The 22293-nt window shown below is 50.8% G+C and overlaps 1 protein-coding gene across 1 annotated transcript; it reads left to right on the forward strand.

Moving 5' to 3' along the window:
- The first annotated feature begins 275 nt into the window (after window positions 1-275).
- LOC122384558 lies at window positions 276-18348 on the forward strand. The gene is made up of 3 exons (XM_043372098.1): window positions 276-288; window positions 13319-13917; window positions 14119-18348. Exons 1-3 carry the CDS (start codon window positions 276-278, stop codon window positions 18346-18348), a joined length of 4842 nt encoding a protein of 1613 aa, XP_043228033.1.
- Window positions 18349-22293: the final 3945 nt, after the last annotated feature.

The following is a 22293-nucleotide window of genomic DNA, read 5'->3' on the forward strand; positions in this document are numbered from 1 at the left end:
AGGCCAGGAGCCGATCATGAACCATGCATCCCCCTGACGCAGGCCAGACCGGGCCTCTGCTCACTGGCGCAGGCCGACTGGGGAGGATGCTCCCCTGACCGTCACGCCCGGCGCCGCGCCGCGCGTCCGTGACGCGTCCCGTGACGCCCACCGTGCCTCTGCCCGTGACGCCCACCGCTGGGCGCGCGTTCGACTCAATTGGAGGGAGTCGTTTCCGCTGTGCGCCGCTGAGCAGGAATTCCACCTGCCGAGCACCGAGGGTGAGCATTTGAGCAATGAGCGGCGAGGGTGAGTCAGGAGCCATGACACCCCAAAGGACTCACACAGGACAGCTGGATACACCCAGACACCGTCTTTATTACCGGGAGAGAAAGGGGATATCCTTCGGTACCGTAATAAAAAACAACCGATACATCTGTGCTGCTTTCAGTCGCTGTCGAGTTTCCAATCGCATAATTTCGTCATGCCCATAATAAGCAGTCCGCAAACCACTGACCGCTATAATTTCAATCACATGATTTGCGGCTCGGGATATGAACTAACTTTTCGAGAGCCGGTTTTGCAAGTACGAATGATATAAATCACTATCTCGTCATGGTCCATTACCACTCATGACACAGGTGGTGTAAGCACCAATGCAGATTGGTGGTTACTCCAGCAGTCTTCCTGTTTCTCTATTGAGCCTTACAGCTCTACATCCGACCCTTCACCATGCACCGACCTCATCTCACCGCCGGAGGCTACTAACGGCGACCCGTAATAACAGTACCACACACAGCTCCAGCCACCTGCGCCAGGCCGCGGTCACCGACAGTCCATGCTCTCGTGACTCCGGCCCACCACCACTACATTCGGGACGAAATAAAACATTCCAGCGGACCTGCGGGTGGTCGTGAGGCCTGACCCGTGCCTTGTCCAACAGCCGGTACAGACTCGCTGGGCAGCGAGCGTGACCCGCACCGGGCCCGGGGCGGCCGGCGCACACAGCCGCTATCTGGGTTCAGAAGTGGCCAATACCCTAATTTTCGACAAATTTTAAAGTGTGATTTTCTCACATTTTCTGGTCGTAAATTGATCAGACTGTATAAAATATCATCCAGAAAAAATGTTACTCATTCTGGCACATATTGGTGGGCTCCCAAAGTACACCGTTTTGTTTTGCTCCGTGAGGCCGAACTTGTGCTGCGATTTTCATGTAAATGTTGACGAGTCTCCTGTCATATTCTTTGCTTGAACATGCGTAAGTAAGATATCAGCTGAGAGGGGAAAATGTGCGGAATCCATTGGTAACAAAAGTGCATCTAAAAAACTTCCCACTCAGTTATTGTAAGCTAATTGTTGCACACTTGCACAAAGCAGAAGGGCTTGAGGATTTCAATATTTACATAGGCCTACCAAAAAACGCACAGCGTGCTTCACATCGAGACAACGTCCATAACATATACCGTACAATTGTTATTCATTTGCTGAAAAAAATTAGGTCGGCATCACACTGCCGGCAAAAGTTATTGCAGTTTTAGTGACGCTAGGTCGCCGCCCGGCCGACCCCGGTCAGGTCGGCCGGGCGGCGGCCGTGCAGCTGACGTCCGTGCGGTTCGGCAGCTGACCAATCAGCTGCGAGAGAGGAGCACGGTCCGTCTAATCGCTCCCGGCAGTTGCTTGTGCTGAGGGGTGCTCGACGCTCGTGTCGATTGCATTTGTTGGTTGTCGATTGTCGATTGACTTGTGGGCATACTTTCTGGTGACCAATAAATGTACGTCGTCTTAACTGAATGTAGTCTGATCAAATTCAATAAAGCAAAAAGACATCCAGCCAACAGAACATCGTAAGAATGTCCGATATGGTTGATAACATTAAGAGTTTTGGGGAGCAGCCATCGACCAGAATGAACCTTATTGGCTTTTGTATGTAACATTTGCATTGCTTTGGGAAAGTTTCAGCCAGATATCTTCAGAAATGGCAATGTTATCGGCTTTTGCATTTTACCGTAGTCGGTTAATCACAATTTTCGATATTGCAAAGGCAATTTCAGTACGTTCTTGACATCAAAAACCAAAACGAATAGCATCATCGTGTTCCAGAGCTCAAATTGCATCCGATGCACATCTTTTTTGTTGAGAATGTTCAACTTCAAAATTTGGCCTTTCTGACCTCGCCGTGACCTGACCTTCATTTGTCGAATGGAAATAGTTTCGAATCGGACGACCCAGATGACATCATTTTTAGATGCTTTTGCCGAAATGGACCATTAAAGATGTGTCGCATGACCTTAAAAATGTTTACATTTCCTTCCATGACCTTTTCCATGACCTTGTGTGACCCATGACCTTTCCATGACCTTTTGTGACAAAGTTAGGTTTCGTTTGTCACCTATTCCTATCAAAGCCGTTTGAACTTTTAGTAGTGAACGAGTAGTTTCGAAGACAGCAGGGAAGCTATGCAGAATCCCCTCCCGAGTCACCCACGTTATGGGATATACCCGTCATCCGCGGATTACAAGCAAAAATATTTTTTACGGCAAGGATGTATGAGTATGGATGCTCATAAGTTCCCATATGTGACCTTACGGTTGACTTCACATACAATAAAAATTGCTTGGCAAAATGTCAACTGGTTAACGAGTTATCGCATTTTGGCCACTTCCGAACTCAAATAGCGGCTGTGTGCGGCGGTCGTGAGGCCGCTATCCCGTGACCGTGCGGCGGAGTCGGTCCCGTGAGGTACCGGACTGCGGTGGAGTCGGGACCGCTGTGCCCGTGCCCGTGGCCGTCACGGGACTGGTGCGGCTGTGGAGCACCATCAGCGGACCTGTGGGGATCTCTGGTGACCCGTAGGACCTGCGGTGGTCTGCGCGGAGCCATACGGTGCAGTGTGGTGACCTACAGTGTTTTGTAGGGATCAATGTGGTTATATGAGCCGTTTTGTGTATGAAACAGAATGTTTGGTTTAGTTCTTGCACATGGCCATTGACACAGCTAACGGATCCCATAAGCCAAAATTAATAATATGAAAATAAATGAATAAATACATAGATAAATAAAACGAATCATCAAAACATAAAGCTTGAAATACGTGGCTAGAAAATACTGACGAAATAAAAAGTTTGGGAAAACATTAATCGTTGAGTAACATTGAAATCATGCGCCCTTAAAATATGCATATTTTCACCGTGACTTTCTTCCCATCCCTCACGCCTGGTAAGCAGCTCAACAACAATGTGTCGTAGGTACTCGGGAGCGGTGCGTGTCCTAGGCTCATTTCTGCGGGTGTAACCGCCTCCGTCACCGCTACCGACCGCCTCTGCCGTACAGAGCATGACGTGATTCAATTCGGCGGGCCAATACACCGCTAATTTCCGACAACACGAGCCGCCCACGGCACTGGGGCAGGCTGGCGCGGCACGCACTGAGGGCTCGACACTGTTCTGTTCGGGCTGCTCGGGTTAACGCTAGTAGACGGCTCAACACGGTAAGATAGAGCCGTCATAGGCAGCTGGCCTGGTCGACAGATCATCAGCTCTGGCAATGCTATCCTGTCGCGCATATCGCGGCGTCGCGATTCATGGCACGCCATAGATCAGTCGATTTGTACGTCTGTGTTTCCAACTGCCGTCAACCGATGCCAGGCTGCTGACCGCCCGAACAAGCTTTCACGTATGCAACATATGCGGAATGCACGATTGCAAACTGCCGCATGCATTAGGTGTAGGTATTTGCACTGTGCGGTGCGGTTTCATGGATTGAGACATTTGGTCCAGCCGATAACTATACTATAGTAAATCCGATTATTGTGGGCTCAGACCGCAGGATCCACCATATTGTATGCCTATGGGTCTTTATCATTTCGTTTTCTTATTGAACTGGTCTGTGTGCGCAATGTGCGGTTGCTGAATGCTGATGGGACTGCTGGCTCTCAAGCAAACTTTACAGTAGGCATACTCGTACTCTGCAGTTTGGTTTTATGATGGCTCTACATTTAAGGTCGTTAGAAAATGATCCTTAAAATGAGAACGGAAGAAGAAGTAGCTTCAATAGTGGTTAGAATATTGGCACGGAAGCGAGACAAATTTGAAATAAATCTATATTACTATTTGAGGAGGGTGCGTCTGTCCGTTACCGAGGTCCCGACTTGGTGGTGCTTTGCGTGGACTACAGGCCAGACCGTTGCACCTAGCCCGGTGAAATTTGCACAACTTATAGATCAAGGATGCGCGACGTGCCTTTGAGGGGTCTCAGCTCGATCGGGTCGTTAGTGAGCGCGTGGCGCGTGCCCAAAAAGTGCAAATTCGCGTCATAGACTTTACATGTATAAATCGGCGTGCGAAATCGGGCGAAAACGGCTAATTTTGGCCGACACGGGTCCAGTCCCCGTGCAATATCTTGGTGACCAGGGATCCGACCGGCACGGGGAAAACAGCATCGTGTACAGAATTGAACGGGCTATTGAATGGTGTGCAATGCAGAGGATAGCACGCGCCACGTGCGCCGGAGAGGGCACTTTTATTTGAAAAATTGCTGTTTTTGACGGATTTTGAGATTACATTTATTTTTAGGTGACCGTCAGACGGAACGAATTGAAACAACGCCTATTGGCAAGAGAAATGTACCGCCTCTCATGAAAAATTGTGAAAAGCTGATTGATCCAAATCATGGTGGTACAAATCACGGGAGTAAATGGTGTTTGTCAATTTTGTGCCACTTTATTAATCACACGGGTTTTGCTCCATGACCTGATATCTCTGGCAATTAAAAATGGCACCGTTGGAAAGAGCATTCAATTCTGTCCAATATTCACTCTTCATTTTTGCATGACGGGCAACAGTATTCTTAAAAATGTAAATGTTCCAAACCATTACATTGCCATTTTTAGCGAAATTCATCGATGGCCCTCAAAAGACTTCACGTCAGTTTTCCAATCATTCTATAGAAGAACGCATGATAATACGACACGGGCACCTCGATGCGATGGATCTTTTTTGTTTCACTACAAAATGTTTTGCCGTCAAAAAGCAATCGAACGAAATGGATACCAACCAAATCGACACAGACTAACCCAATACCCACGGATCAAAAATAACCCTTCTTCGCGTTGCGGAGCACGCGGGTAACCCTAGTTAATATACTATTTGAGTAGGATTGCGGGTTTTTTGAAGCGGTCAGTTTTTCCAGCGAGCTTTTTCTCTTGGGGCTTGCGAGATGGGCTCGGACAAACGCATTCACTTAACATTAGCAGAAAGACACAGGAATGCGGCTGAATTCTCGCGCAGTAATGAGCGAGGGTACCCCCAGTTTGAAGATTCGGCTGTAGAATCTGTAGTTTTAAATACGTATAGTTTGACGTAGATCTGGGAAAAGTGAAACACGGCCGATTGACGTGCAGTTACTGAGCGTGGGGTCCTCCGTTTTAAAGATTCTGATCAGCGCCGATGGAAATAATTCACCGTGCGTATCTCGACTTATTCACGACCGATTCACACCGGACAAACACCGATCGATACCAAATCTGGGGGGCACTGGGAACTGGGGGGGGGGGTCGGGAGTAGAGTGGCAAGTTTTCCTACCCGGCGAACCCGGTACCAAGCAAGTACCAAGTACCTTTGCAAGTACCAAGCCAGTACCAAGTACTTTTTGCATGTTCCAGATACCAAGCAAGTACCAAGTACTTTTGCCAATACCAAGCAAGTACCAAGTACTTTTGCAAGTACCAAGCAAGTACAAAGTACTTTTGCAAGTCGAACAGGTTTTTTGCGATTATCTTAGCTTCTAGAAAGCCGATCGACACGGGACAAACACCATTCGATCCCAAATTTTATGCCTCATCATTTTATAACCTTTTGCGCCGCGAAGCAAGCCAGGATCCACTAGTTAATATACTATTTGAGTAGGATTGCGGGTTTTTTGAAGTGGTCAGTTTTTGCAGCGAGGTTTTTCTCTTGGGGCTTGCGAGATAGGACGTGACAGACGCATTCACTTAACATTAGCAGAAAGACACAGGAATGCGGCTGAATTCTCGCGCAGTAATGAGCGAGGGTACCCCCAGTTTGAAGATTCGGCTGTAGAATATGTAGTTTTAAATACGTATAGTTTGACGTAGATCTGGAAAAAGTGAAACACGGCCGATTGACGTGCAGTTAATGAGCGTGGGGTCCTCCGTTTTGAAGATTCTGATCAGCGCCGATGGAAATAATTCACCGTGCGTATCTCGGCTTATTCACGACCGATTCACACCGGACAAACACCGATCGATACCAAATCTGGGGGGGGGGGGGGGGGACTGGGAACTGGGGGGGAGTAGAGTGGCAAGTTTTCCTACCCGGCGAACCCGGTACCAATAAGTACCAAGTACCTTTGCAAGTACCAAGCCAGTACCAAGTACTTTTTGAATGTTCCAGACACCAAGCAAGTACCAAGTACTTTTGCAAGTACCAAGCAAGCACCAAGTACTTTTGCAAGTACCAAGCAAGTACCAAGTACTTTTGCAAGTCGAACAGGTTTTTGCGATTATCTCAGCTTCTAGAAAGCCGATCGACACGGGACAAACACCATTCGATCCCAAATTTCATGCCTCATCATTTCATAACCTTTTGCGCCGCGAAGCAAGCCAGGATCCCCTAGTTAATATACTATTTGAGTAGGATTGCGGGTTTTTTGAAGTGGTCAGTTTTTGCAGCGAGGTTTTTCTGTTGGGGCTTGCGAGATAGGCTCGGACAAACGCATTCACTTAACATTAGCAGAAAGACACAGGAATGCGGCTGAATTCTCGCGCAGTAATGAGCGAGGGTACCCCCAGTTTAAAGATTCGGCTGTAGAATATGTAGTTTTAAATACGTATAGTTTGACGTAGATCTGGGAAAAGTGAAACACGGCCGATTGACGTGCAGTTAATGAGCGTGGGGTCCTCCGTTTTGAAGATTCTGATCAGCGCCGATGGTAATAATTCACCGTGCGTATCTCGACTTATTCACGACCGATTCACACCGGACAAACACCGATCGATACAAAATCTGGGGGGAACTGGGGGGGGGGCGGGAGTAGAGTGGCAAGTTTTCCTACCCGGCGAACCCGGTACCAAGCAAGTACCAAGTACCTTTGCAAGTACCAAGCCAGTACCAAGTACTTTTTGCATGTTCCAGATACCAAGCAAGTACCAAGTACTTTTGCCAATACCAAGCAAGTACCAAGTACTTTTGCAAGTACCAAGCAAGTACCAAGTACTTTTGCAAGTCGAACAGGTTTTTTGCGATTATCTTAGCTTCTAGAAAGCCGATCGACACGGGACAAACACCATTCGATCCCAAATTTTATGCCTCATCATTTCATAACCTTTTGCGCCGCGAAGCAAGCCAGGATCCCCTAGTTAATATACTATTTGAGTAGGATTGCGGGTTTTTTGAAGTGGTCAGTTTTTGCAGCGAGGTTTTTCTGTTGGGGCTTGCGAGATAGGCTCGGACAAACGCATTCACTTAACATTAGCAGAAAGACACAGGAATGCGGCTGAATTCTCGCGCAGTAATGAGCGAGGGTACCCCCAGTTTGAAGATTCGGCTGTAGAATATGTAGTTTTAAATACGTATAGTTTGACGTAGATCTGGGAAAAGTGAAACACGGCCGATTGACGTGCAATTAATGAGCGTGGGGTCCTCCGTTTTGAAGATTCTGATCAGCGCCGACGGTAATAATTCACCGTGCGTATCTCGACTTATTCACGACCGATTCACACCGGACAAACACCGATCGATACCAAATCTGGGGGGAACTGGGGGGGGGGCGGGAGTAGAGTGGCAAGTTTTCCTACCCGGCGAACCCGGTACCAAGCAAGTACCAAGTACCTTTGGAAGTACCAAGCCAGTACCAAGTACTTTTTGCATGTTCCAGATACCAAGCAAGTACCAAGTACTTTTGCCAATACCAAGCAAGTACCAAGTACTTTTGCAAGTACCAAGCATTGTACCAAGTACTTTTGCAAGTCGAACAGGATTATTTGCGATTATCTTAGCTTCTAGAAAGCCGATCGACACGGGACAAACACCATTCGATCCCAAATTTTATGCCTCATCATTTTATAACCTTTTGCGCCGCGAAGCAAGCCAGGATCCCCTAGTCTATCTTACTATTTGAACAGGATCCATCTGTCTGTCTGTTTGTCCGCCACGCCGTGTAGTGGGTTCAATTTAGCCGGCCTACAGGGCAGACGGTATATCGTAGGGGGTTGAAATTTGCACACCTTATAGGTGACAGAACGGGTCAGCGCCTTTTCTAGGTTTCGGCTCGCTGGGGTGCACGGTTCGCGCGTGGGGCGCGCCGGAAGAACGCCAATGAAATTTTGATCGGTTCGTATATCTTCATTGAGAGCCGGGGTCGACAAACTTTGTGAGCTAAATGCATGCCGATCGGCGGCGGGTGCCTCGCATTGGCGGATGGGCAAGTTTTAATTTGAATAAATAGTGGCGAAAAAATGTGTTGACTGTCGCTAAATGGGTACAGTTTGTGATGGAATTTACAAATGCACCGCGTTTGCCGCGAGGCGTCACATTGGTCACAAGGCGTCATTTTTGCCGCAAATCGCACAGTTTTGTCAAATATAGTCTGATAAAGGTGCAATTTGGTGCAAAGATGCATGCTCAATCACCGGGTGAAAATGCGCCGCGTTTGCCGCAATGCGCCACATTTGTCACAATGCGCCATTTCCGACAAATACGATTCGGCGTTGTGGAATGGCACGAATAGGGGCAGGGCTGGGAACACTTAAAGTCTGATATTTTAGTACTGATTGGATCCAATTATTCTGTGACCTGACATGACCCAGCGGTATTGGTAGGGGTAGGGGTAGGGGTAGGGTAGTGGTAGTGGTAGGGGTAGGGGTAGTGGTAGGGGTAGTAGTAGGGGTAGGGGTAGTGGTAGTGGTAGGGGTAGTAGTAGGGGTAGGGGTAGTGGTAGGGGTAGTGGTAGGGGTAGTGGTAGGGGTAGTAGTAGGAGTAGTGGTAGGGGTAGTAGTAGGGGTAGTGGCAGGGGTAGTGGTAGGGGTAGTAGTAGGGGTAGTAGTAGGGGTAGGGGTAGGGTAGGGGTAGTGGTAGGGGTAGGGTTAGGAGTATGGGTAGTAGTAGTGGTAGGGGTAGGGGTAGTAGTAGGGGTAGGGGTAGTAGTAAGGGTAGTGGTAGGGGTAGTGGTAGGGGTAGTGGTAGGGGTAGGGGTAGTGGTGGAGGCAAAAGTAGAACAGGGGTCCGGGCTGATCCCATCAGACGAGAGGTGACCTATGTGACCTGGCCTGACCCAGAGTGACCAGGGCTGACCCCTATGACCCGTCTTGACCCCGTATCACCCAACTTTCATCCAACGAAGTTCTCAGAGCAGTATTTTTTAAATTCTCTTCACATTTCCGTCCATATCTATGCTTCTAGACGACACATCGACATGAATCAAACACCATTCGAAAGCAAATTGGCTGGTGCCGCAATTTTTTCCTACCACGCAGCAAAGCAAGTGGCGCAGCCGCTTGTCTTCTATACTATTTGAGGAGGGTGCGTCTGTCCGTTACCGAGGTCCCGACTTGGCGGTGCTTTGCGTGGACTACAGGCCAGACCGTTGCACCTGGCCCGGTGAAATTTGCACAACTTATAGATCAAGGATGCGCGACGTGCCTTTGAGGGGTCTCAGCTCGATCGGATTGGTAGGGAGCGCGTGGTGCGTGCTCAAAAAGTGCAAATTTGCGCCATAGACTTTACATGTATAAATCGGCTTGCAAAATCGGGCGAAAACGGCTAATTTTGGCCGACAAGGGTCCAGTCCCCGTGCAATATCTTGGTGACCAGGGGTCCGACCGGCACGGGGAAAACAGCATCGTGTACAGAATTCAACGGGCTATTGAATGGTGTGCAATGCAGAGGATAGCACGCGCCACGTGCGCCGGAGAGGGCACTTTTATTTGAAAAATTGCTGTTTTTGACGGATTTTGAGATTACATTTATTTTTAGGTGACCGTCAGACGGAACGAATTGAAACAACGCCTATTGGCAAGAGAAATGTACCGCCTCTCATGAAAAATTGTGAAAAGCTGATTGATCCAAATCAAGGTGGTACAAATCACGGGAGTAAATGGTGTTTGCCAATGATGTGCCACTTTATTAATTACACGGGCTTTGCTGCATAACCTGATACTTTACCATAACCTGAATTTTCGATCTTAAGAGCATAAGGTTTTTGATTAAAAACAGATAACGTAACGTGTTATTAAAATTATTTCATACTCCACTTCTTCTACTCACAGCATTCTGTCATTTCATTCTGTAATTATTACAAAAAAAAATCCTCTTCATCGTCACTACGAAAATCGTTGGTGTTTGCCCAAAGTCAGTTTCGAAATGATGTGTTGTGCAATTGTGTCTTTTTGATTGCATATTTGATCCCAAATCTCGAGGATTTCCATTTAAAATCAGTATTCGTAACGTTCTTATACATTTTAAATGTCCCGGTGCACGGATTTCACTAGGGACGGCTTGAATTCAGCCTTTCATTGCGGCGTGACGAATGCGGCGCGTTTCATGGGAAGCGCTGTGCTGGGGTGTTTAAGTGTTTACATTCATCAAGGTCGTTTCCTTCCAATTTTAAATTTGCCGAATAGGGCCATCTGTGAATGATTTTATCTCAGTATCGCTTGGACAATGGGCTCTGCATGCATTTCTTGCCATTCCATAGCCTTTCAAATATTTGTTCATTATTACATGCTACACCCTCAATCAGACCCTTAAAGCATATGTGAGGTTTGTATGTTGATGGCATTGCCGTGCAATAGCTACAGATAGGTACCATCAACTTTTCCAGTGTTGGTAATGGTTTTGGCAATGATTTGAATAAATTTGCAATGCATTGCAATTCAAGTTTTCATGTGCTGCAATTTATGATGCTCTTAATGCAAGCATCCTGAGATTGTTCGCAGCTGCATTAAAACTTTGCTATCAGTGTTCCATTCCCTGTGTTGGGAATGTTTTGGTGCAGTTCAATGCATGTTTCTTGAGCTCTTCATTTCAAACTGTCGTGTCCTCAAAAGCAATCGTCCTCTTTTACAATCGGTGTTTGCACTGCAATTGGTGTTCCATTGCCTGACATGGCTGTGCTTGGCACATTTAAATGTTGCATACAACATGTATTTCAAGCTTTTAATATCCATCTGTAGTGTTTTTTAAACCAATCATTCTGTTTCGAAATGTACACAATCCATGGTTTTCATTGCCGTTGGCAACAATTTCATTGCTAACCATAACTTCAAAAAACATCCTCCACAACAGTCATGTGGTGTTTGCACTGTAATGGTGTCCCGTTGCCTGAAATGGCTGTGCTTGGCACATTTCAATGTTGCATACATGTATTTCAATGTGGTGTTTTTTAAACCAATCATTCTGTTTCGAAATGTACACATCATCCATGGTTTTCATTGCCGTTAGGCAACAATTTCATTGTGTGCTTGGCACATTTCAATGTTGCATACATGTATTTCAATGTGGTGTTTTTGAAACCAATCATTCTGTTTCGAAATGTACACATCATCCATGGTTTTCATTGCCGTTAGGCAACAATTTCATTGTGGTGTTTGCACAGTTATTGGTGTCCCATTGCCTGACATGGCTGTGCTTGGTTGATTTCAGTGTTGCTTACAACATGCATTTTAAGCTTTAATATCCATCTGTAGTGTGTTTGAAACCAATCATTCTGTTTCAAAATTACGCATAATCCATCATGGTTTTCAGTGCAACAATTTGCTTTCACCATTGCCGTTGGCAACAATTTCATAGCTAACCATAACTTCAAAAAACATCCTCCACAACAGTCATGTGGTGTTTGCACTGTAAATGGTGTCCCATTGCCTGAAATGGCTGTGCTTGGCACATTTCAATGTTGCATGCATGTATTTCAATGTGGTGTTTTTGAAACCAATCATTCTGTTTCGAAATGTACACATCATCCATGGTTTTCATTGCCGTTAGGCAACAATTTCATTGTGTGCTTGGCACATTTCAATGTTGCATACATGTATTTCAATGTGGTGCTTTTGAAACCAATCATTCTGTTTCGAAATGTACACATCATCCATGGTTTTCATTGCCGTTAGGCAACAATTTCATTGTGGTGTTTGCACAGTTATTGGTGTCCCATTGCCTGACATGGCTGTGCTTGGTTGATTTCAGTGTTGCTTACAACATGCATTTTAAGCTTTAATATCCATCTGTAGTGTGTTTGAAACCAATCATTCTGTTTCAAAATTACGCATAATCCATCATGGTTTTCAGTGCAACAATTTGCTTTCACCCATTGTTGCCCATTGTCATTTAAGTGCCATTCACATTGGTGCCTATTGACATTTCAGTTGCCATGTTTTCTTACAGCTAACAAAACAATACTAATTCAAAAAACATTTTGCAAAACAATCATCTTCTTTTGAAATATGTCCAGTGATGAATATGCCTAGAGATGATTTGTATTGATCTTTATTGCCTACAGATACAAATGTCTCCAGCGCTGAATTCGCATAAGGCTGCATTGCGTTCAGTGTGCTTTAACAGTGTCAGCCTACGCTGCATACCAGTCCATCCTGCCCCATTTTGTCTGCTTTAATTGCATTATACCACTCCATCCTGCCCCATTTTGTCTGCTTTAATTGCATTGTGTGGACACTACTTAACTACCCAATCCTGAACCCATTCCTTCTATTCCTTTTCAGAATCGCTTGCGATGTCTGGCCAAACACCCCCGCCGACTGCCGCGGACCCTGCGGGGCCACCGCTGCAGCCTGCGCCACAGCCCGCTAACATTGCTGAGGGTGGGACTAACACACAGGTAGGAGCTCAGCCGCTGGACCCCGCGGCGGCTAGGCGGGCACGTGACCGTGAGCGTCAAAGACTGGCCAGGGCAAGGGAGACTGTAGCTGAGCGACTTATTCGCCAGCAGCGTGACCGTGAGCGTAAGGCTGCGGCACGTGCCAGGAAAAGGGCTGAAGCCAGTGGCGCAGGCCCTTCCAATGGTAGGCAGGTTGATGCTGGTGGCGCGGGTCCTTCTCATGGTATGCAGGCTGATGCGGCCGTCGCCGGGCCTTCCACGGCCCCAGCGCCGTCCATCCCTGCCGGGGATGTCGCGGCAGCCAGACGTGAGCGTGACCGGCAGCGTAAGCGTCTTAGGAGGGAGCGGGAGACAGAGGCAGAGCTCACTGAGCGTCGGCGGCTTGACCGTGAGCGCACCGCATTAAATCGCGCCGTGGCAGCTGCTGTCGCGGCAGACCCGGCAGCGGGACCGCCGGTGGCCGGCCCGCCTGACCCTCCCCCCGCCCCAGTCAATCCTGACAATAATGGTGATGATGATGGTGGTGTGGACAGAGCTAATGGAGACGGTGCCGGTCCCGAGGTCCCGGCAGCGGGACCGCCGGTGGCCGGCCCGCCTGACCCTCCTCCCAACCCGCACAACCCTGACAATGACGGTGAAGATGATGATGATGATGATGGTGTGGACAGAGTTAATGGAGACGGTGTCGGTCCCGAGGGCCCGGCAGCGGGACCGCCGGTGGCCGGCCCGCCTGACCCTCCTCCCAACCCGCACAACCCTGACAATGACGGTGATGATGATGATGATGATGGTGTGGACAGAGCTAATGGAGACGGTGCCGGTCCCGAGGGCCCGGCAGCGGGACCGCCGGTGGCCGGTGCCGCCGCCGACCCTCCCCCCGCCCTACTGAACGCTGACAATGATGGTGATGATGATGATGATGATGGTATGGACAGAGCTAATGGAGACGGTGTCGGTCCCGGGGTCCCGGCGGCGGGACCGCCGGTGGCCGGTGCCGCCGCCGACCCTCCCCCCGCCCCACTGAACGCGGACAATGATGGTGATGATGATGATGACGGCAATGGTGTGGACAGAGCTGATGGAGACGGTGTCGGTCCCGGGGCCCCGGCAGCGGGACCGCCGGTGGCCGGCCCGCCTGACCCTCCCCCCGCCCCAGTCAACCCTGACAATGATGGTGATGATGGCAATGCTGCCGAACCGGTAGCGGCCGATGCGCCTAACGCAGCGGCAGCGGGCGGAGCTGGTGGGCCAGCTCCGGCAAACATTCCTGTCCGCCGTCCCCGTGACCAGCACCTGCTGGCTAGGAACTATGACCCTGATCAGTACCAGCCACCGGCGGGCATGCAGTTGGGTCGCATGGACACGGTGTGCGGTCACTGTGGCGCGCTGCGTTGGCAAAATGAACCAAAAGGTGCCTGCTGCCATCAGGGCAAGGTGAAACTAGACTTCCATCCCCCGCCCCCGGACGAGCTGGTGGAGCTCATGACTCCCGGCACGCCGTACTATGATGAGTTTCGGGGTAAAATACGTGCATATAACACGGCCTTCCAAATGGCCAGCATGGGATGTGACGTGGTGAGACACGCGGGCGCACCCCACGCCGCATTCACTGTGCAGGGTAACGTCTGTCACCGCATCGGAACACTGTTGCCGGTGCGTGACGGTGAGGAAAGGTTCTTGCAGTTGTATTTCCTGGACGCGGAACAGGCCACCGAGCGCCGGGCAACACTGTGTGGTGGCCTGGATCGGGTGGTGCTAAACATTCTGTCAGGTATGCTGCACGTCCACAACAATTATGTCCGTGCACTGCAGCCGGCGCTGCTGATGGCGCGTGGTGTCCCCAACAGCCGCATCGTGCTGTCCGCAGACCATCGGCCCCGGTCGGAGCACGAGCGTAGGTTCAACTTGCCCATGGGACGTGAGGTGGCGGTGCTCATGCCGGACGAGATTCGCGGTCCGCGTGACATCGTCGTCCACGAGCGCGGCGGGCAGCTGTTCCGCATCAATGAGTTCAGTCGCCAGTATGACCCCCTGTGCTATGTGCTGCTCCATCCCCACGGCACGGACGGGTGGTCGATCGAGCTTAAAACGGCACGCGGCGTCACCATGCGCCAGTACGCGGCCTTCCACATTCGCTACAGGCCTGGACACTTCAACCTGATCCCCAGAGGCGGTAGGCTCTTCCAACAGTATCTGGTAGACACACAGGTGAAGGTGGAGTCGGATCGTCTCGCATATGTGCGTGAACACCAGGACGGGTTCAACGGCTTCCGTGCCGAGACGATCCGTGGCGTGCGCGACGCGCTCGCCGACGGCGAGGAGGTCGGCCGAGCCGTCGGCCGGCGCGTGGTGCTGCCGGCTTCTGTGACCGGCAGCCCGCGCTACATGATGTCTAAACTACAGGACGCCCTCTGCTATGTTAGGGACTTTGGCTCGGCTGACTTCTTCATCACTGTGACATGTAACCCGGCCTGGCCGGAGATCGTGGAGACCCTCCAGGCCCTGTACCCGGGGGAGGGGCCGGATGGTCACGACCGGGCGTGTGACCACCCGGACATAGTCAGTCAGGTCTTTGATCAAAAACTGCAGGTGCTGCTCAAGCAGCTTCGTGACGGCATCCTGGGTCGGCAGCGGGCCATTATGTACACCATAGAGTGGCAGAAGCGTGGTCTGCCGCACGCTCACATTCTGCTGTGGGTCGTGCCGGCTGACAAGCCCCGTGCCAATGATGTGGACGCGTGTGTGTGTGCCGAGGTCCCTGATCCCCAGACCGATCCGCATCTGCATGCCATCGTGTGTGCCAAAATGGTGCACGGGCCGTGTGGTGCGCTGAACCCGCGGTCCGCGTGCATGAAGGACGGTCGCTGTAGTGTCGGCTACCCAAAGCAGTACCAGGCGGTCACAGAGGTGCCCGAGCGGACCTATCCCAAGTACAGGCGGCGCGCGCCGGAGCAGGGCGGTCGCCGTGGGCAGACGCCCGGCCGGCGCGGCGTCGAGATTGACAATCGCTGGATCGTGCCCTACAACCCCCACATCCTCCGGTCCATGGACTCGCATGTCAACGTAGAGGTCATCACACACGCCATGGGTGCCATCCGCTACTGCATAAAGTATGTGACAAAAGGCACTGACATGATCATGTTCGCCGTGCAGCCGGACGGCGTCATTGACGAGGTGGCCCAGTATCAGCAGAGTAGGTTCCTGGGCTCCATGGAGGCGGCGTGGCGTCTGCAGGACAGACCGATCCACGGCCACCATCCCCCCGTACAGCAGCTGCAGCTGCACATGGACAATGATGAGAGACGCGTCGTCTTCCGCGACGACGCGAATCTCGATGCCGTACTGGACGGGGAGCAAATCAACCACTCCATGCTGACTAGCTTCTTTGAACTGTGTCAGGTAGACGAGTTCGCGGCTACGCTCCTGTACACGGAGGTGCCGCGCTACTACACGTGGCAGGTGCGGCGCGGCCGTGGCGCAGACGCCCGGCCCGCGCACTGGCGGCGGCGCCTGCGGGGACAGCCCCACCCTGACGTGCCGGGGGTGTTCGTGTCGGACACGCTTTCACGCATGTACACAACCACGCCGCGCGCGGGAGAGGTGTTCTTTCTGCGTCTGCTCCTCAACAACGTGCGGGGTCCGCGCTCCTACGAGCACCTGCGCACGGTGAATGGCCGCGTGTGTGCCACCATGCGTGAGGCGTGCTCGGAGCTGGGGCTCCTGGAGGATGGTTTGCACTGGGCTCGCGCTCTAGATGAGGCTTCCGTGACGCGCTTCCCGGGTGGCTTGCGCTTTCTTTTTGCGCTCATTCTGATTGAGGGTGAGGAGACGTGCAACCCGGCAGAGCTGTGGATGAGGTTTAGGGACGTTCTTTCCGAGGACATAGCTCGCCGTCGGGACGTTGCGCGCGCTGCTGGCAGGCGCGCTCTGACAGATGATGAGGTGTATGATGAGGCGCTGCGCAAGCTGGCCGTCATTCTGCGGCGGCTGCGCGGCAAAACACTGGCAGAGTACGGGCTGCCGGTGCCGCCGGTGCTCGACGTCCCCGCCGAGCCGGACGACGAGCCGGACGGCGGTGCCCAGTTTGATCCGGTCGTTCTGGCTGAGCGCGTGGAACGTGAGGAGGTGGGACTAACTGATGACCAGCGTGCCGTGTATGATGAGGTGCTGCGGCGGCTCGACAATGGCGAGTCGGGCGTTATCTTTCTGCAGGCTCCGGGCGGGTGCGGCAAAACGTACCTGGAGAATCTGCTGCTGGCCAAGGTCCGCAGTCGGGGAGAGGTGGCCGTGGCGGTGGCCGCCTCTGGGATCGCGGCCAGCCTACTGGAGGGGGGAACCACCGCCCACTATCGCTTCAAAATCCCCGTGCTCCTGCACAATGACAATGACAATGTGTGCGGCATTGATCGGCGCTCGCCCCAGGCCGACTATCTGCGTCGCTGTAGGCTGATCGTGTGGGATGAGGCGGGCATGATGAATCGGCGCGCCACAGAGGCGGTCGATCGGGCACTCCAGGATGTCCGCGACAGCCGTGAGCTGTTCGGCGGCATCCTCACACTGATGTCCGGGGACTGGAGGCAGATCCTGCCAGTAGTTAGGAACGGCGGTCGGCCGCAGGTAGTCGACGCTTGCTTGAAGTCCTCGCCCCTATGGCCTCGCATAGACAGGATGGAACTGGCCACTAACATGCGTGCACGGAACGGTGACGACCAGGCGGGTGAGTTTGCCACCTTCCTGCTGCGCGTCGGCGATGGCCGGCTGCCCGTCGTCACCGAGCCGGACACTGTGCAGGTCCCAGAGCAGGTAGTGAGTCCGGCAGGCAGCCTCCCAGAGCTGGTGGACCGGATATTCCCTAACATGGACGAGAACTATGTAGATCAGGAGTGGCTGCATGAGCGCACCATCCTCGCCCCCCTCAACGCTATAGTGGACAGTGCAAACACCGCCGCTCTGGCACTCTTGCCCGGTGAGACAATGACATACTACAGCGTGGACACGCTCACTGAGATTGACAATGAGGCAGAGGTCGGACCCATCGTACCCCCGGAGGTGCTGAACGCCATAGATGTGTCGGGCATGCCCTCCCACCGGCTTCAGGTAAAGGTAGGCGCACCGGTCGTTCTGATGAGGAATCTAAACGCCCCGCGTGTGGTGAACGGCACCCTCTGCACGGTGCTGCGCGCCGCACCCAACGTACTCGAGCTGCGCATCGCCAGCGGCATCGCACGCGGTGAGCTGCTCTTCCTCCCGCGGCTACCGCTGCTGGTGAGCGCAGTAGACTCTGGCATTGGTCGTCCGTTCCGTCGTCTCCAGTTCCCCGTGAAACTGTCGTTTGCTATGACCATCAACCGCTGCCAGGGCCAAACAAAGCGTCGCGTAGGCATTTACCTGCCGGCCCCGGTGTTTACTCACGGTCAGCTGTACGTAGCCCTTTCACGCGTAGGTAGCTTCGCTGCGGTGGAGGTGCTGGCTCCGCGCAACCTTCAGACGCGCAACGTGGTTTATCGGGAGGTGCTCTGAGCAGTCGGGTGGTAGGGTAAGGGTAGATGAAGTGCCGTTGGTGAACTTTTTCCTCTTTAAAGGATTTTCTCCATCACTTTTCTCCGCCTGTGTGGGCAGCACCTTCCTATTTGTCAACGTGTGGTGTCATTGACCCCGCAGGGGGCTGACCGTGGTCATAGTTTGCCGCGGCTATGACTTCGGCCAGTAAGGGGAGTAGCGCCCCCTCGGCCCCAGCTTGACGTGCTACCCAATCAAACTGATAGAAAGTCGTATTAAAATGTGGCAAACATACACTTTGCAACTCATCGGACAATACTGCCTCCTTACAATTGGGATTGCGTTCTTTTGTGTGGCTTTGGCCAGCTCGCCAGTCTGGCCAGGGCTGTATCGCACGTTTCCGCAAATGACGTTTCGGACAATTAGGAGAAATATGTGTGATGGTGCATTTAGAACATATATTAGAAGACGTACACTCAATTACCGGACCTCCTGAGTCCGTGCTCCTCCCCATATTTAACACGTAGCATCTTCTCACCAGAGCGGCCAGATCAAACTGATGAGATGAGTAGTCATATTTAAAATTGACCCCGCAGGCGGCTGACTGCTTTCATAGTTCGCGGCGGCTATGACTTTGGACAGTAAGGGGAGTAGCGCCCCCTCGGCCCCAGCTTGACGTGCTACCCAATCAAACTGATAGAAAGTCGTATTAAAATGTGGCAAACATACACTTTGCAACTCATCGGACAATACTGCCTCCTTACAATTGGGATTGCGTTCTTTTGTGTGGCTTTGGCCAGCTCGCCAGTCTGGCCAGGGCTGTATCGCACGTTTCCGCAAATGACGTTTCGGACAATTAGGAGAAATATGTGTGATGGTGCATTTAGAACATATATTAGAAGACGTACACTCAATTACCGGACCTCCTGAGTCCGTGCTCCTCCCCGTATTTAACACGTAGCATCTTCTCACCAGAGCGGCCAGATCAAACTGATGAGATGAGTAGTCATATTTAAAATTGACCCCGCAGGCGGCTGACCGCTTTCATAGTTCGCGGCGGCTATGACTTTGGACAGTAAGGGGAGTAGCGCCCCCTCGGCCCCAGCTTGACGTGCTACCTAATCAAACTGATAGAAAGTCGTATTAAAATGTGGCAAACATATACTTGGCAACTCATCGGACAATATTGCCTCCTTACAATTGGGATTGCGTTCTTTTGTGTTGCTTTGGCCAGCTCGCCAGTCTGGCCAGGGCTGTATTGCACGTTTCCGCAAATGACGTTTCGGACAATTAGGAGAAATATGTGTGATGGTGCATTTAGAACATATATTAGAAGACGTACACTCAATTACCGGACCTCCTGAGTCCGTGCTCCTCCCCATATTTAACACGTAGCATCTTCTCACCAGAGCGGCCGGATCAAACTGATGAGATGAGTAGTCATATTTAAAATTGACCCCGCAGGCGGCTGACCGCTTTCATAGTTCGCGGCGGCTATGACTTTGGACAGTAAGGGGAGTAGCGCCCCCTCGGCCCCAGCTGGACGTGCTACCCAATGAAACTGATAGAAAGTCGTATTAAAATGTGGCAAACATATACTTGGCAACTAATCGGACAATATTGCCTCCTTACAATTGGGATTGCGTTCTTTTGTGTTGCTTTGGCCAGCTCGCCAGTCTGGCCAGGGCTGTATTGCACGTTTCCGCAAATGACGTTTCGGACAATTAGGAGAAATATGTGTGATGGTGCATTTAGAACATATATTAGAAGACGTACACTCAATTACCGGACCTCCTGAGTCCGTGCTCCTCCCCATATTTAACACGTAGCATCTTCTCACCAGAGCGGCCGGATCAAACTGATGAGATGAGTAGTCATATTTAAAATTGACCCCGCAGGCGGCTGACCGCTTTCATAGTTCGCGGCGGCTATGACTTTGGACAGTAAGGGGAGTAGCGCCCCCTCGGCCCCAGCTGGACGTGCTACCCAATCAAACTGATAGAAAGTCGTATTAAAATGTGGCAAACATATACTTGGCAACTAATCGGACAATATTGCCTCCTTACAATTGGGATTGCGTTCTTTTGTGTTGCTTTGGCCAGCTCGCCAGTCTGGCCAGGGCTGTATTGCACGTTTCCGCAAATTACGTTTCGGACAATTATGAGAAATATGTGTGATGGTGCATTTAGAACATATATTATGGCTTTGGCCAGCTCGCCACTCTGGCCAGGGCTGTATCGCACGTTTCCCCTCGGCCCCAGCTTGACGTGCTACCCAATCAAACTGATAGAAAGTCGTATTAAAATGTGGCAAACATATACTTGGCAACTCATCGGACAATATTGCCTCCTTACAATTGGGATTGCGTTCTTTTGTGTTGCTTTGGCCAGCTCGCCAGTCTGGCCAGGGCTGTATTGCACGTTTCCGCAAATGACGTTTCGGACATTTATGAGAAATATGTGTGATGGTGCATTTAGAACATATATTATGGCTTTGGCCAGCTCGCCAGTCTGGCCAGGGCTGTATCGCACGTTTCCCCTCGGCCCCAGCTTGACGTGCTACCCAATCAAACTGATAGAAAGTCGTATTAAAATGTGGCAAACATATACTTGGCAACTCATCGGACAATATTGCCTCCTTACAATTGGGATTGCGTTCTTTTGTGTTGCTTTGGCCAGCTCGCCAGTCTGGCCAGGGCTGTATTGCACGTTTCCGCAAATGACGTTTCGGACATTTATGAGAAATATGTGTGATGGTGCATTTAGAACATATATTATGGCTTTGGCCAGCTCGCCAGTCTGGCCAGGGCTGTATCGCACGTTTCCGCCCTGGACGCTTGAAACATTATTAGACATGTGTGGTGTTGTCTTAGAAACATTTATCCGTGAATCACTTAGTAACTCTTCGGACAATGCTGCCTTACTATTGGGACTGCCTTCTTTTGCGTGGCGCTGAATTACTTGACCTTACTTCGCCTGTACCTTCGCCCCTTTCCCCGTCCTTAGCACCCTTCCCATCCTATCTAATCACCAGGGCGGCCAGGTAAAACTGATGAGATGAGTAGTCATTTAAAAGTGACCCCGCAAGGGTCTGACCGTGGTCTTAGTTTGCGGCGGCTGCCTACAACTGGGATTGCCTTCTTTGTGTGGCTTTGGCCAGCTCGCCAGTCTGGCCAGGGCTTTATCACCCGTTTCCGCCCTTGACGCTTGAAACATTATTAGACATGTGTGGTGTTGTCTTAGAAGGTTAGGTTAGGTTCTTATGGTCCGGAGCAAACATTCAAGCATGACTGTTACGTCTCTTGCATGCCGTTCCCCCCCCCCCAAAAAAAAACAAAAAAACAAAAAAAAAAAACAAATAATACAAAACCCACAAAAAAAAACTTTTGTTTAAACGCAACACAGCAGCCAGGTGACAGGCCTATCCACCAAAGGTCGCACACCGATCACTGAGGTGTTGCGTTTATAGTAGTTGCCTATTTAACGGACACACACAGTTGCTGTGCTCCGGAACAAGTAGCTACGCATGAGTGTTACATTGCTTGCATGCCCTCCCCAAGAAAAAAAAAAACAAAAAAAACAAAAAACAAAAAAACCAAAAAAAAAGTTTGTTTAAACGCAATCCAGCTGCCAGTTGTCGCGCCTATCCACCAAAGGCCGCATCACAGGCGCTGAAGACTTGCGTTTAGTAGTTGTGTATTAACAGATACGCCAAGCCCAGTGCTGCGGAACTAATAGCTATGCATGACTTACAGTTTTTGCATGCCTCCCCCCCCCCTCAAAGAAAAAGCAAAAGCTAGAAACATTTAGACTACAAACATTATTTAACTATAGTATTATCGTTTGAGAGATATCAATAGTCGCCTGTGACCTTTTCAGTAGGGATGTGCTAAATTCTCAAAGAATCATCATCATCATCACCATCAAACGTAATATGGCCTTTCTATGAAAAACATACGTTGAATTA

This window comes from Amphibalanus amphitrite, unplaced genomic scaffold (assembly GCF_019059575.1).
Source record: "Amphibalanus amphitrite isolate SeventyFive unplaced genomic scaffold, NRLGWU_Aamphi_draft 000193F_arrow, whole genome shotgun sequence".
NCBI lineage: Eukaryota > Metazoa > Arthropoda > Thecostraca > Balanomorpha > Balanidae > Amphibalanus > Amphibalanus amphitrite.